Source organism: Carcharodon carcharias, chromosome 17, assembly GCF_017639515.1.
Source record: "Carcharodon carcharias isolate sCarCar2 chromosome 17, sCarCar2.pri, whole genome shotgun sequence".
In the NCBI taxonomy this organism is placed as follows: Eukaryota; Metazoa; Chordata; class Chondrichthyes; order Lamniformes; family Lamnidae; genus Carcharodon; species Carcharodon carcharias.
In genome coordinates this window covers 71,169,934-71,184,981 of record NC_054483.1, presented here as the reverse complement: position 1 = coordinate 71,184,981, position 15,048 = coordinate 71,169,934, and the positions used below count along the sequence as shown (strand labels likewise).

At 42.8% G+C, this 15,048-nt stretch overlaps 1 protein-coding gene across 1 annotated transcript in view; it reads left to right on the top strand.

The window, feature by feature from the left end:
• Positions 1–15,048, top strand: part of nhlrc2 (NHL repeat containing 2) — a 104,674-nt gene that overhangs the window by 67,002 nt on the left and 22,624 nt on the right. Inside the window, exon 6 of the mRNA XM_041210309.1 lies at positions 13,777–13,870. Coding sequence (XP_041066243.1) covers positions 13,777–13,870 — 94 coding nt within the window. The remainder of the gene's footprint in view (positions 1–13,776; positions 13,871–15,048) is intronic.

Below are 15,048 nucleotides of genomic sequence, written 5' to 3'. Positions count from 1 at the left end.
CATGCGGGGTTTGGGGGAGAGGGAAGTGGCCATGCATTAGGGAAACCTGGTATAAAGTGACCATTCCTCCGCAGCTGAGACAGTTCAGGCGCAGCCACATTGACATGCTTGGAATTGGACCCCTAGTTTATCTGTCAAGCATCGCAGAAGCCTGAAGGTGCAACCAAATGCTCAAGAGCTTTTCACCAATTGGGCACAGACTGCAAACTAATGAGCATTTTAGTGGACTGCAGAACAGTTGGACAACTGGGAACCTTTTACAATTTCCTTGTGAAAGCTGGCCATGGATCAATAACTGGTGGAGGTGTTCACAGCCGCTTGCAATGTCATCATTCAGGTTTGGGCCAGTTTCTCCCATCGTTAAAGTTAACAGCACAGCCTTGCAGTGCGGGTTAGGAGAGTGCCTGAGCTGAGAGCACAGCATGCAGTCCAGCGGGCACAGCTGCCACCAATCAGTCAGGTGGATTGGGGTGGAGGTGGGAGGGATTTCGGGCAGCCATGCAGCGCACAAAACTCTGGCCATCCAAGTGATGGCCAGCACACTCTGGGATGCGTTAAGGGGCCTTCAAACTTAAGCAAGAAGAGGTTCTTAGCGCACCCAGGCTAACCGACGTGTCTCTCTCTTTCACTCTGCAGTAGAAGTACATCTGGTGACCTATCTATATATCCCATGGCTTATAGAAAGCGGAGACGAAAGAGAAGAGATCAACGGAGGTGCCTGGCAGGCAGAGGGAGGGGCAGCACCCTCAGGACAAAGGGGCGGCTGGGTTTACTGCACATGCCACTGAAGAACCACAGTGAGCCGTCGCTAATCAGCACCTAGCTGGACCCAGGGTCTACAGGTGGCCCTTATCATTCCTGCAGGTGACCGAGAACCAGCCAAACTGCAGATATCCAGGGAACTGGTTGGTCACATCTGCCTACTGCAGGATTTGGTGCTACAGGGACTTGGAGGGCATCCATTGCCAGTGATTGTGAAAGGTTCCATTCAGGACTGCACAGGTGATCTCTGTGGGATATCGCAAGCCTCCACACACAAATACACCTATGAGGTCACGGATGCCATTTTCTCGAAGGCACACAACTTTGTACATTTCGCCCGGGAATAGGAAAGCCAGGATGCAAGAGCATTGGGATTTGCCCATATCTCAGATTTTCTACAGGTGGAGGGTGCCATCGACTGCACTCTTGTAGCACTCCGATCTCCCTGGCAACAAGTGGTCAACTACATCAATCACAGGGGCTTCCATTTGCTGAATGTTCAGTTGGTATGAGACCACCACAAACGTAACCTGCAGGCCTGTGCATGGTTCCAAGGGATTGTCCATGATTCCTACAGTCTCAGTAGGCCTAAGACCCCTGACGTCTTCCAGAGTCCACAGAGGCTGCTGGGTTGGCTCCTCAGAAACGAGGGTTACCCTCAGAGGACATGGCTGATGACACGTGGCCTAAGAGTGCAGCATCGAGGAGCTACAATGAGGTTCATGCTGCAACATGTACCTTGCTGGAGTAAACCATCAGAATGTTGAAAATGAGGTTCCAGTGCCTGGGCCAGTCTGGTGGAGCCCTGCAGTACAGCCCACAGAGGGTGCCATGCATCATCATCGTCTATTGCACCCATCACAACCTGGTGCTGCACAGGAAGAAGAGTTGGCTAAGGAGGAATGGAGGAGCTGCACACCTCCTCCGATGAAGAGGATGTTGACAGGAGTGAGGAGGTCCATGAAGGCGAGAATGACAGCGATGAGGTCATCACACTAGCCAGATGAGGCATGCGCGCTCAGGAGGCTCTCATAGCTGCTAGATTGGTGGAAGATGGTGACAACCTGCAGTGAGGAGACACCACAGATCCTCACATTGCATCCGTGAACATTTGACTCCTGTCTGACTGATGGCAGCGCACATACCCTTTGATAAGGTTCCTGTCGTGCAGATGCAGCGGATGCCCATAGTCCTTACATTCCAGGAGGAGGATGATGACATGCACTGGGGACACTCCATAGATCTTCATATAGCTTATGTGAACGTCTGACGCCTGTCTAGTTGATGGCACCTTGCTTACGCTCTGTGAACGGGGTCATACTGAGGAGATGCAGCAGGGAAACGTGAACTTCTCCTGATCCTATGGTATCCTTCATGAGCTGAACCCTTCAGGACCACATTGTCACCAGATGCTGATGAGATGGGGCGCCAGCTGCACCTCAAAGGTGCTGGGAGCACACAGAGAGAATGATGGAACTCTGCGCCACCAGCCCAGAACATCCTGACAGCAGTGATAAGCCCCATCAAGGTGCAGGCATGATGTGACCAGTGACAGTGAAGGCACACCTTCAGTGTGCTGGGAAGATTGCACAAAGCACAGGGAAGAGGCCCTGGACTGAGATACCTGCCTTTATCTTGTGTAGGGACCAAGGTTTCACACCTGAGTGACATAAACGCTGCTCATCAGAACAAACAGCATAGACAAGGAGATATTATTGGGAGTTTATTAACTAAGTGAACATTATGTACGTGATTAATACCAGTGCCCAGGCTGTGCTACTTTGCACTTCAGCCCCACGCTCCTGATCTATGGACACCCAGTGCGGAAGGGGGTCGGGAAGGAGGAGGACCTCCTCGTGAACCTGCTCCTCAGCCTGGTCAAGCTGGCTATTAACAGGTCCAGGCAGCGGGCGATCGACGGGGGAGTCCCGCCCGACTGTTTATCCCTCTTCCGCGGCTACGTTCGCGGCCGGATGTCCCTGGAGAGGGAGCACGCGGTGTCTGCTGGCACTCTCGAGGCCTTCCATGCCCGGTGGGCACCACGGGGACTGGGGTGTTTTGTTGACCCCTTTAATCACATTTTGATTTAAAGTTTGTAAGTTTCCTTTAAACTTTGTTCTTGGTTTTACAGCTGACCTGAATTAGGGGTTGTGCCTGATTTATCCCAATTTTGTTAATTTTAGTTTAATTGTTTTGACTCTATAAGAGTTACATCTTCTTAACCTTCCTAATCCTGCCACTACATCTTGGTGCTCCGCCAATATCCACAGCAGAGGTGGAGGCAGCTTGCAGACTGCTTTACTCTATCTGTGATGACCTGGAGGGCCTCAGCTGCCTTCAGGGTCCTGCTGTGTGGTAGTGGCATCCTCCTCAGCCTGTGGTGCTGGATTTACCAGGGTCATGGGAAGATGGGTTTCATATGGGCTGAACGTTAGAAGAGTCATCTGGGTAGATGGCCTGGGGCAGTGCACCTGCTGATCATCCTCCCTATGGGTGTCCGAGAGCCTCTGGCTGTCTCCTTGAGGAGAAGGAGAAGCTGGACTGAGATCAAGCTGCCCCACTTCCCTCTTGCGTTGACACTGTTGGAGGCCAACTATTGTTAGCGATGGAGTTCAGTCCATGCAGCAGTGCTGGACAGATATCCTGGACTGAAGTCTCCATGGCGGCCGCCATCCTACCAGTGTTGACCTCCGTGCATTGGCATGCCGGCACCATCGCTTCAGACTGAAGTCAACGGACTCCTCCATCGTGCCTTGCAATTTGAGGAGTGCAGTGGACATCCCTTCCTGATGTTTCCGGGCTTGCCTTTGCAGCTCCAACAACTGAGGTATGACTAAGTCCAGAGGTTTGTCATCTGACACAGATTCGGCAGATTTCTGGCCTCCAGCAGTCCTCCAAGTGCCAGAAGCCTGAGAAGTCCCTGCTGCACCTGCTGTGGATCAGACAGTACGATGTGCTCACCAGATTGTGACCCCGAGGCTCTCCTAGAAATAGGTTCCGCCAAGGTGCATGTCTCTGTAATGATGGAGGGTGTGGGTGAGCACTGTGATGGGTCCTTAATTGGGGTTTTAGCAGATTCCTCTTCTGAGGTGTCTTCGGGGCTTGAGTCAAGGACCTAGGTCGTGGACTCCCTCAGCTGTTTCCTAGATGCCTGTGAAAGCAAAAGAGATAATTAGTGCATGGCAGTGCCTTGTGAAACAGGACACATCACTCATGGCAATGTTGTCTGATGGATGTTGTATTGCTGGAATCCTCACTTGGTTGAGCACTGCCGACCTCACTGTCAGCACAGGAATGGTCCAGATCTTTGCCAGCCAGCTGTATGACTCTATTTTCAAAGTCTGTTAGGACTTCCTCCACATGTCTGCAACCTTTCCTTCTTGTGTGCCAGTCTGTTCTGCATGAGGACAGATGAAAAGAGTGTAAGCAGGACGCCTGCCAGGCCAGATGATAAGGATGCCTGGCATTTGTGGGTGGTGAGTGGTGCCATGGATGAGGACAATGAAGGCATACGTGAGAGAGTGAATGATGATGCCCCTTTAACTGGCAGTGAGTGAGATCCCTGTGGAAGTATGATGGGTTTGTGAGTGTGTGAGTTGAGAGTGATGAAAAGAGCGACTTATCCTGTGAAACGGAGGAGATCATTCATTCTTTTCGGCACTGGGTGGCTGTCGTCTTTAGCAGGGCATTGGCACTGACCACCACTGCCACTGCCTCCCAAGCTGATTTGGTGATGCTGCTGATCCTCCTGCGGTCAGAGTGTGAGGGTAAAGGACATCACGGCGATTTCTACTCCGTCCAAGCATCCATAAGGCGTTCCAGGGACATGTCACTGAATCAGGGGGCTGCAGTCATCTTACCTTTCAGGGCCATGTCTTTTATGCAGCAGTCATGGGCTGGAAGCACTGAGAGGTGTGCTTGCAATTTAAATATGGCACCTGTTATGAGGAAGCAGCAAAGTGATGGCGTGCGGGTAAATGAGAGCCTACCCGCCATCAAAACAGTGTGTTTCCTGGGAATGCATGATTAATGAGGCGTGATTGGGGCGATATAATGTGAACAGCCACTTTTGTGGCCGGTGGGTAAAACGTTCTTTTCTGAACCCGCCACCGCACTTATTGGGCAGAATCGTCCCAGATTTGCACCATGTTTTCCTCAAGCACTTGATATAGAATTAGCTTTTGTAGGATGAATTATTGTTAGTGTGATATATCACAAGTATTTAGCTTTAAACTGTATTTCTAGGTGTGCCCTTCGGTTTCTGAAAATAGTACTTTAAAGCATTTGAAGATAAGTAAACAGTTTTGGGAGGCTTGCATTTAGCCACATATTATAAGTATATTCAAGAGAGAGGTCAATAGATTTCTGGGTACTAAAGGAATTAAGGGATAAAATTTAAAAAGCAAAAAACTGCAGATGCTGGAAAATCAAAACAAAAACAAAAATACATGGAAAAACTCGGGTCTGGCAGCATCTGCGGAAAGGAACACAGTTAATTTTTCGAGTCCGAATGACTCTTCAACAGACTAAGTAAAAATAGAAGAGAGGTGAAATATAAGCTGGTTTAATGGGGGGTGGGACAAGTAGAGCTGGATAGAGGGCCAGTGATAGGTGGAGATAACCAAAAGATATCATAGACAAAAGGACAAAGAGGTATTGAAGGTGGTGATATTATCTAAGGAATGTGTTAATTAAGGATAGAAAGCAGGACAAGCAAGGTACAGATAGCCCTAGTGGGGGTGGGGTGAGGTGAAGGAATCGAAAAAGGCTAAAAGGTAGATATAAAACAATGGATGGAAATATATTTAAAAATAATGGACGAAGGTGGGAAAACAAAAATCTATATAAATTATTGGGGAAAAGGGGGGGGGGATCGGAAAGAGGGTGGGGATGGAGGAGAGAGTTCATGATCTAAAATTGTTGAACTCAATATTCAGTCCAGAAGGCTATAAAGTGCCTAGTTGGAAGATGAGGTGCTGTTCCTCCAGTTTGCGTTGAGTTTCACTGGAACAATGCAGCAGGCCAAGGATGGACATCTGGGCATGACAGCAGGGTGGAGTGTTGAAATGGCAAGCGACAGGGTGTTCTGGGTAATGCTTGCAGACAGACCGAAGGTGTTCTGCAAATTGGTCATCCAGTCTGCGTTTGGCCTCTCCAATGTAGAGGAAACCAAGATAGTGCAGAAAGGTGGAGTTTAGAGGTCCTGATCTTGTTGAATGGTGGAGCAGGCTCAAATGGCCTAGTCCAGCTCCTATTTCTTATGTTTTTTGCATCTTTTTTAGGATCGCTTGTAATGTTGGGTATCTGACAAAACTTGCCAACATTAAACTTGGTGAACCTAATCAACTAGTCGTTTACTTAGTAAATATTCAAAACCAGCCATGTATATTTTTAATGGATTGACTCATGAGGTATTATTTAGCTGTTGCCATTTAGTCCTGTTTGTAGAGATAACAGGGCAAATCTAGTGTGACCTGTCTTCTCATTTAATTTTTAAACAGACGTTGGGTCTGACTCTTGATGTGAAACACACTGATTTCATGGTTGAATTAAAATACAGAAACCAGTGATTACATTAAGTTTAATTCCGTAAGCTTTAAGTTTTAATATTTCCTTAGTTCAATTGATTTAAATTCTAATTTTTCAAAAACTATGTATTTGTTAAGTATTGTAGGTCTGAACAAAACTGGATGTTATTTTATCTTTAATCCTCATTACTTGCTGAATAGACAAATGCTATAGAGTTAGCATCATAGAATACTTTGACTAATGGTTCAACAATTAAGCTTTTCTTAATTTCTGAAATAAAATTAACGTGTTTAAATTTGTGCAGCTTATTAGTACAGGCCTCTTGTATTGCTGAAAACTAACATACTGAACTTTGAAAATCATTTTACAAACTGTTATCCTGAAGTTCGGCCATAGGCAACACTTTTCTATTTAATTTTTTCAGTATGTGATTTGTATATTTCATGTTTGTAATTGCTGAAATTTTGTGTTTGAAACATTCCCTTGTGGCAACCAAAAATCCACTCAATCTAACTGCATGCTTGTATGATTGTTTTCCTCTTACAGATAACATTTTTGCTACTGAGTATGTTCTATTAAGTAATATTTTGGCGTGTGTACTACTTACAACAACATGCAGCATGTGATCCAGTCAGCAATGCAAGTCATGGCAGCCTTAAGCAACAATTACGATAACGGGATGCAATAAACTAATTCTGTAAGCCTAAGCTCAAATATGCAATATTAAACGGGCCAACTTCAAGAGAATGCAAGAAGACGTTGCACAAATTCCTTGCGGGGTAGTACTCAGAAGAACCTTAGTTAGGACCAACGTTACGGCACTCTAGTGCAGTACCAGGGGATTCCTGCACTGATACTGTCCTGTGGCCTTCAGATGGATGTATAAGATCCATTGGCACTGTTTTGAAGAAGAGCAGGGGAGTTCTCCCTGTGTCCTGGCCAATGTTTAGTATAAATGAAACAGATTTATCTGGTCCTTATCACAACACATTTATGGAAGCTTGCTGTGCACAAATTGGCTATTCTTATATCACAGCAGTGACTAAACTTCAGAAGTACTTTGGCTGTGAAATGTTTTGGGACATCGAGCTCATGAAAGCTGCTCTCTCAATGCAAGTCTTTCTTTTATAATTTTGAGTGTCACTGTGTGGTCAACATGCATTTCAGTGCAGTATTCAGTTGCCTTCTCCAAAGCATAATGGAAACACCAAGCCCTGAAGCTGTGCAAAGAAAGACCTTGAGGATCCCTAATGTTAGGAAAGACTAGAAAAACTCTTCAGTTTTGACCTTGTAAATGTTGTATTATTCTACGTAGAATAAAAAAGCTAATCTGAAGCATTGTGTTTCAAGTAAAGGCACAGCATCAACAAAAAGACAAATTAGTATAAGTCAAATTTTAAACTGATATTAGGAAGAATTTTGACACACAAAAAAATGATTGACACTTAGAATGTTCTCCAAAATTTTATTCTAGATGCATTTTTGAAGCTGGGGAAGTTTGGTTCCTACAGAAGGATGATCTTCTTTTGGCAGTATCTATATTTGTGAACACTTCTTACCTTACCCTTTTTTTTCAGTGAATACTAGGATAAGTGGCATTTCCAATTAATTTTCAGGATAAAACAGGATACCAATCCCCAGTTCTATCAATCGGGTTCGTGGTTATCATCATCATAAAATAATTGGGAGCTAAAACCAACATGCAGAGGGTTGAAAATTGTCCCATTGTGGATTTCTTCCAAAGACCAATTTTAAATGTTATGGGAAATCAAAATAAGAATTGCTTTGTGTTGAAATTATTTTCTTTTGCAGGCATATGCTTTCTTTTGAAAGTTATTTTAATTTTTTTTCTGGCTATGGATTGATGAATGAGTATTATGAAAAGAGTTGTATTTTTGAATTATGTGTTGAAATACTAAAAAAAGTCTTAAGATATCCCAAATGCAATTTTGCCATTGCTTTCCAATATCATTGTTTGAGCGGTTGGAGGGAAAATAAAAGATACAGGACTACATTTTGCACTCTCCGCTGGCAGGTTTGAAGGCAGTGGGCTCATGAAATCCAATGTGTGGCCTTCCTGCCACCTACTTGTCTGCCCCCCAACCTGTATGAAATTTTAAGGGGGTGATGGGCACCCCTCCTTAGGCTCTTAAGTGGCTAGTTAATGATCACTAAAGGGCCTCATCCCATCCCCACTGCTATTTTACCTATGGCGCAGGGTGGTAGGGGGAGCCACACAATGATTTTACAAGGAGTCATTCTAATTGGCTGAAGACTAACTTCTGTGATAATGGGTTCTTCATGAAGAGGCTGACATGTATCATCAACTCTACACTTCCAGCTGAAGATGGTTGCTATTATGACACAGCCGATGGTAAAGGCTGAGTTGTTCAAATTCCAGAGGGAAACTTGAAACAACTGTCATAACCCATTTTTGCAATTTGTATGTTTCGAGATGCAGGCTTTGAATTCAGTAGTAATAAGACCACCGAGTCTCGAGGTTTTTTTATAAAACTAAATTAAATATTTATTAATATAAGAAAGATTGTAAACAAATACATACGTCTACAAAATTACTACTATAATAACTACAAAAATCTCCTAATTAACCTGACTCTCAGTTACACCCCTGTTAAGACAACAGTAAATCTCATACATTTAAACAAACACCTGGCAAAGCACACCTTGGACAGTCACATTCAAAATGAGTTTCTTTCAACTCTGTGTCCTTGCGGACTGCTTGGGGATTACCAGCTGGAGGCTTCATACTTGTTGGATCTTAAAATGCCTCTCCCTTACACACAATCTCCTTTCTCCTTTATACATATCTTTCTCTTTGAATGTAAATTTTCCATTATATCACTAGGCTTTTAACTTTACCTCTTCTAACAATAATATCCTTTCATCTCACCAATTATATTAGTAAGCTGAAAAAAACCCACAGTGCTTGGCATCTTCTAGATAGGTGTAAGAGTTCACTCACAATCTTGAATGGTTTCTGCTAACAAATACAAATTTACACTTTGCCTTCTACCCTCCTTATGTTTATCTAATTACCATATCAAAACTACTATACATCAAAGCACCCAGACTAGCTGTCTTTAATCCAATTAAGACACGCACATAGACACAGACCCCATTAGAACTCTATTTTAAAAAAAAATAATTTCCAATAACATTATAGACATTAATATCTGTTCATGACTGGACTAATCAAATTGGCAAGGGTACCTCAAGGGAGAGTTCATAGAGTGTATTAGAGATTGTTTCTTGGAACAGCCAGAGGGCAGGCTATTCTGGATTTAGTTTTGTGTAATGAGATGGGATTAATTAATGATCTCAGAGTAAAAGATCCTCTGGGGAACAGTGATCAGAGCATGCTAGAATTTCAAAGGTAACTATACAGGTATGAGGGCAGATTTGGCCCTAGTGGACTGGATAGGAAGACTAAAAGGTAGGACAGTTGATGAAAAGTGGCAGATATTTAAAGAGATATTCAATTCCTCCCAATTAAAATATATTCCAAAGAGGAAGAAAGATGGTAAGAGGGGGGAAAAGCATCCATGGCTAAGCAAGGAAGTTAAAGATAACATAAAGGCAAAAACTAAGGCATACCAAATTGCAAAGGTCAGTGGCAGGCCGGAAGATTGGGAAACTTTTAAAGATCAACAAAGGGTTACTAAAAAAAAAATAAAAAGAGCAAAGGTAAATTATGAAAGAAAACTAGCGCAAAATTTAAAAACTGATAGCAAAAGCTTCTACAAGTATATAAAAGGAGAGTAGCTAAAGTGAATGTTGGTCCCTTGGAGGATGAGATTGGGGAGTTAAGAGTGGGTAATGCAGAAATGGCAGAGATGCTTAATCAGTATTTTGCCTCAGTTTTCACAGTGGAGGACACTAGTACCGCCCCAGTAGTAACAGGTAGAGCAGAGGGTATAGAGAGGGAGGAACTTAGAACAATCACCATCACTAGAGAAAAAGCACTGAGCAAACTATTGGGATTAAAGGGTAACAAATCCCTGGGACCTGATGGCCTACATCCCAGGGTCTTAAAGGAAGTGGCAGCGGAGATAGTGGATGCATTGGTAATAATATTCCAAAATTCCCTAGATTCTGGAAAGGTTCCAGTGAATTGGAAAAATGCTACTGTAACGCCTTTATTCAAAAAGGGGGAGGGGTGGGGAGGCAGAAAGTAGGAAACTGTAGACTAGTTAGTTTAACATCTGTCGTTAGGAAATTGTTGGAATCCATTATTAAGGAAGTAGTAATGGGGCATTTGGAAAGTCAAAATGCAATCCATCAGAGTCAGCATGGTTTTATGAAGAGTAAATTGTGTTTGACTAAATTGCTAGAGTTCTTTGAAGATGTGACAAGCAAAGTGGATAACGGAGGTCCTGTAGATGTAGTATATCTGGACTTCCAGAAGGCCTTTGATAAGGTGCCGCACAAACGATTAATACACAAGATAAGATCACACAGAGTGAGGGGTAATATATTAGCTTGGATAGAGGATTGGCTAACCAACAGAAAGCAGAGAGTCAAGATAAATGGGTCTTTTTCTGGATGGCAAACTATTACTAGTGGGGTGCCACAGGGTTCGGTCCTTGGGCCCCAACAATTTACAATCTTTATTAATGACTTGGATTCAGGGATAGAAGGTACTATAGCTAAATTTGCAGATGACACCAAAATAGGTGGGAAAGTAAGTTGGAATGAAGAAATAAGAAATTTACAAATGGATATGGACAGGTTAGGTGAATGGGCCAAAATTTGCCAGATGAAGTTTTAACGTGGATAAGTATGAGGTTATCCATTTTGGTCGGAAGAATAAAAAGGCGACTTATTATTTAAATAGAGAGAAACTTCAGAATGCTTCAGTGCAGAGGGATCTGGGTGTCATTGTGCATGAATTGCTGAAAGCTAGTATACAGGTACAGCAGGTAATAAGGAAGGCAAATAGAATTTTGGCATTTATTGTTAAAGGAATAGAGTATAAAAATAGAGAAGTGTTGTTGCAACTGTACAAGGAATTGGTAAGATCGCACCTGGAGTACTGTGCACAGTTTTGGTCCCCTTACTTGAGGAAGGATGTAGTTGCATTGGAGGTGGCTAGGAGGAGGTTCACTAGATTGATTCCAGGGGCTTGTCTTATGAGGAGCAATTGAGCAATTTAGGCCTATACTTGCTAGAGTTTAGAAGAGTGAGAGGAGATCTAATTGAGGTATATAAGGTGCTAATGGGGATAGACAAAGTACACGTGGAGCGGATGTTTCCCCTTGTGGGGCATTCTAAAATGAGAGGCTGTAGTTTTAGGCTAAGGCGTGGTAGATTTAAATCAGAGATGAGGAGAAATTACTTTTCTCAGAGGATTGTGAATCTATGGAATTCACTAAATTTAGGGAGGAGATAGACAGATTTTTAATTAGTAATGGGTTGAAATGTTATGGGGAGAGGGCGGGAAATTGAAGTTGAGACCGAAATGAGATCAGCCATGATCGTATTGATTGGCGGGGCAGGCTTGAGGGGCTGAATTGCCTACTCCTGCTCCTAGTTCTTATGAGAGTTGCCATGTCTTTTGTACTCTCATGCTGGGCTCTGCTATCTTTAAGGATGGGATATTTCTGGAGCTTCCTCTCCTTAGTTTTATAATTCACCACCACCATTCATAACTGGCTGTGACAGAACTGCTGAGCTTTGATCTGATCCATTGGTTATGTATATACAGTTATGTCTATATTGTGCTGTTATTGCTGTTTAGCATGAGGGATACAACATGCTACTGCTGGCACGCTCTTCAAAATTCTCACTGAACCAGAGTTGATCCCTGGCTTGAAGGTTACAGATTGCAGTAGATACATTTCTGTTGCTGCAAATAAACCACAGTGCATCGTAGATGCCCAGTTTTGAGCTACTAGGTCTGTTCTGAATCTATCCCATTGCATCATCTATTAACATGGTGGTAATTCCACACAACAAAATGAATGTTATCCTCAGTACAAAGACGGGATTTCACCAGCATGACGACTGTGCGTTTGGCACTCCTACCCCTACTGTAATGAAGAAATGCCACTGTGATAGATAGGTGATGTCAAGTAGATTGCTGGTTAAAAGGTCCGTCTCAGTTCTCTGGAACTTTATACCAATTGTTTTAGAAGTTGTTAGGCCCTCTAGCCCTCAGTTCTCAGCCTCTGGACTCCAACCCATGGCCCCTCCATGCCAATCACCCAGTGTCCACCATGGCCAGACTTCAGAGGCCATGTGAAAGTGAAAAGAAATAAACTTATAACAACCTAGTACAGCTGTCACTACCCACTTAATAGTTGGGTGGGGGTGGGGGACATACCATTCATGAAACCCATTCAAACCTTTTAAATATCCTCAAGTAGTTAATCTCTATTATTTAAAAAAAACAATTGGTTGTTTGGTAGTACAGAACTTGAGTATTGTTGAAAAAAGAGACATGTCTAAGCTTTTTGTCTTGCCCTCTTCAGGACACTCGCAATAATACCAAATAAGGGGGAAAACAGTGGTGAATTCTCTGAAGCAATGCCATTTGCCAACCAATCAGCACTCTCTTCACATACAGTATAAATTGTTGCTTTCCATCTTACATTGGTTTTCTTTCGAGTGTCCTGATGAGTGCAAGACAAAAAGCTTAGACATGTCTCTTTTTTTCAGTTTAAAAAAAATTCTATTCAGACTCCACATTGAAGACAGGTAATCCTTTAATCGTTGTTGTCCAAGTGCCATGCAGAGTGGTGTATTCTTAATATCCTCTTTGAGCTGTCAATCAAACTGTGAACTCGGAATCCCCGCTGAGTTAATTGTAGCATTTGAAACTCAGGCAAGCATTCATAATGGCATAACCCTTGGGAATGGTCAACAAAAATCTCTATTGAAACTGTAGGCAAGGATGGCAATGTTTTTTCCTAACCTACACTAGATGGCCTGTCAGTCAAAACAGCCTAGCAGAGGGGTTGTTTTTACCTCTCACTAAACCTGTATTGTCCTGTTTAAAGAGCAGGATATTTTAAAAAATAACTATAGATCATGACACTTACAGGTCTTATCTGCCCTTCATGTGGGTTTACATCTACTCCATAAATGTGTGACTGCCACATTGTGGGTTAAGGCCCTTGGAACTGCCAAAATGGGGTCTGTTTCAACTCGGCACTAATTTCAAATGACCCTGCTGTGTATGCAAATGACCATCCTGTGTGAAACATGCATTTCCCCCTTCCCCTGTTAGCAAAAATGGGATCTGCCAGAAATGGGGTGGGACTTCTGCATCCAGGTCTCGCCTGCTATATTTAAAGGTTTGCAGTGTCTCCCAATACCATGAAAATCCAGCGCTATGATTCCTAGTTTAGACTCCACCCAGGGTAAACAACCTCTCAATATCTACCCTGTTGAGTCCTCTTAAGATTTTAATATGTTTCAAAGAGATGATCTCTCATTCTTATTATTTAAACTCTTCTATTGCAGGCAGTACTGAAGATAGTCTTCTGTACATCGCAATGGCAGGTACTCATCAGATATGGGTCATTTTTCTAGAAGATGGAAAACTCCCAAGAGGAATGTAAGTAATTGTTGATTATGTTTTATAACACCATTCTTTATATAGAGAGAGATGTTTTGCAGGATATTTGAGAGTACTTCTGCAGGTTTTCTCAAACTGAGTTAACTCGCAAAACCTTTATTTATGGCTTAAAATTGGCCCATTGGCATGGATTTGTGTCATCATCTCCTGGGAAGCACTCTGCCAGGCAATGATTGCATGCCCTTTATAGACCCTGTCTGATTTTTATTCCATAGCAAACCAGATGATAAGGTGGTTGGTCCTTTAAATCCCCTAAGAATGCACTTTAAAGTAGTACTTTTAATTTTAGTTTATCATGTTTTCAATTCAGATCTAAGAATAAATGATATGTTCATCAATGAATGCCCTGCTCCCTTGCAGCATTCTCCAATTGTGGCACTGAGATGTATCTGTATTTTGTAATTTTAAGAGTAGGAAAACAGCATAGCTTAAGTTGTATTTTCAACAGTGTTAGGCACCCTAACAATATAAAAAGAATTATGTTCAGGAAGGCAAACAACCTGCCCTCTTGGACCAGTGGTCCATTTAATTGAGGATGGTACTCCTCTATCCTAAATATCCATTAGGAAAATAAAGATTTTACTGCTTTTTAAGTGTTGCCTGAAATAACATTTGAAATTATTTTGTGACTGAAACCATGGATACGTTTGAAAAATTACTTCTTTGTAGCTAGATGAAACCTGGAACACTGCCAAGGACTATTCTTATCTAGATTATTTCAGCTATTATATTAGGAAGGGGTTAATTGGTGTAAAGTCTATTTATATCTGCCAAATATCAGTAAATTAAACAAAGCTTCACAAGCATGTCCTAGTGGAAACAATCCATACAGTTTAAATTTCTGGGCCATAATTTTCTGTAGGAGTGAATTCAATAGCATCTGCTGTTAATTAGTCTTGCTCTAGCACATTTATGCTTTTAAATTTTTTACGTAGCAAGTTACTGAAAGCGCAAGCTGATAATATCACAGGAAAGGAAGTTTAGGCACCTGGGACCTGAGTAAACACAGCAAGCAACATTGTTACCACCTTGATCAGTGATAGGAACATAGAAAATAGGAGCAGGAGTAGGCCATTCAGCCCTTCAAACCTGCCACGCCATTCATCATGATCATGACTGATCATCCAACTCAATAGACTGCTCCCACTTTCTCCCCA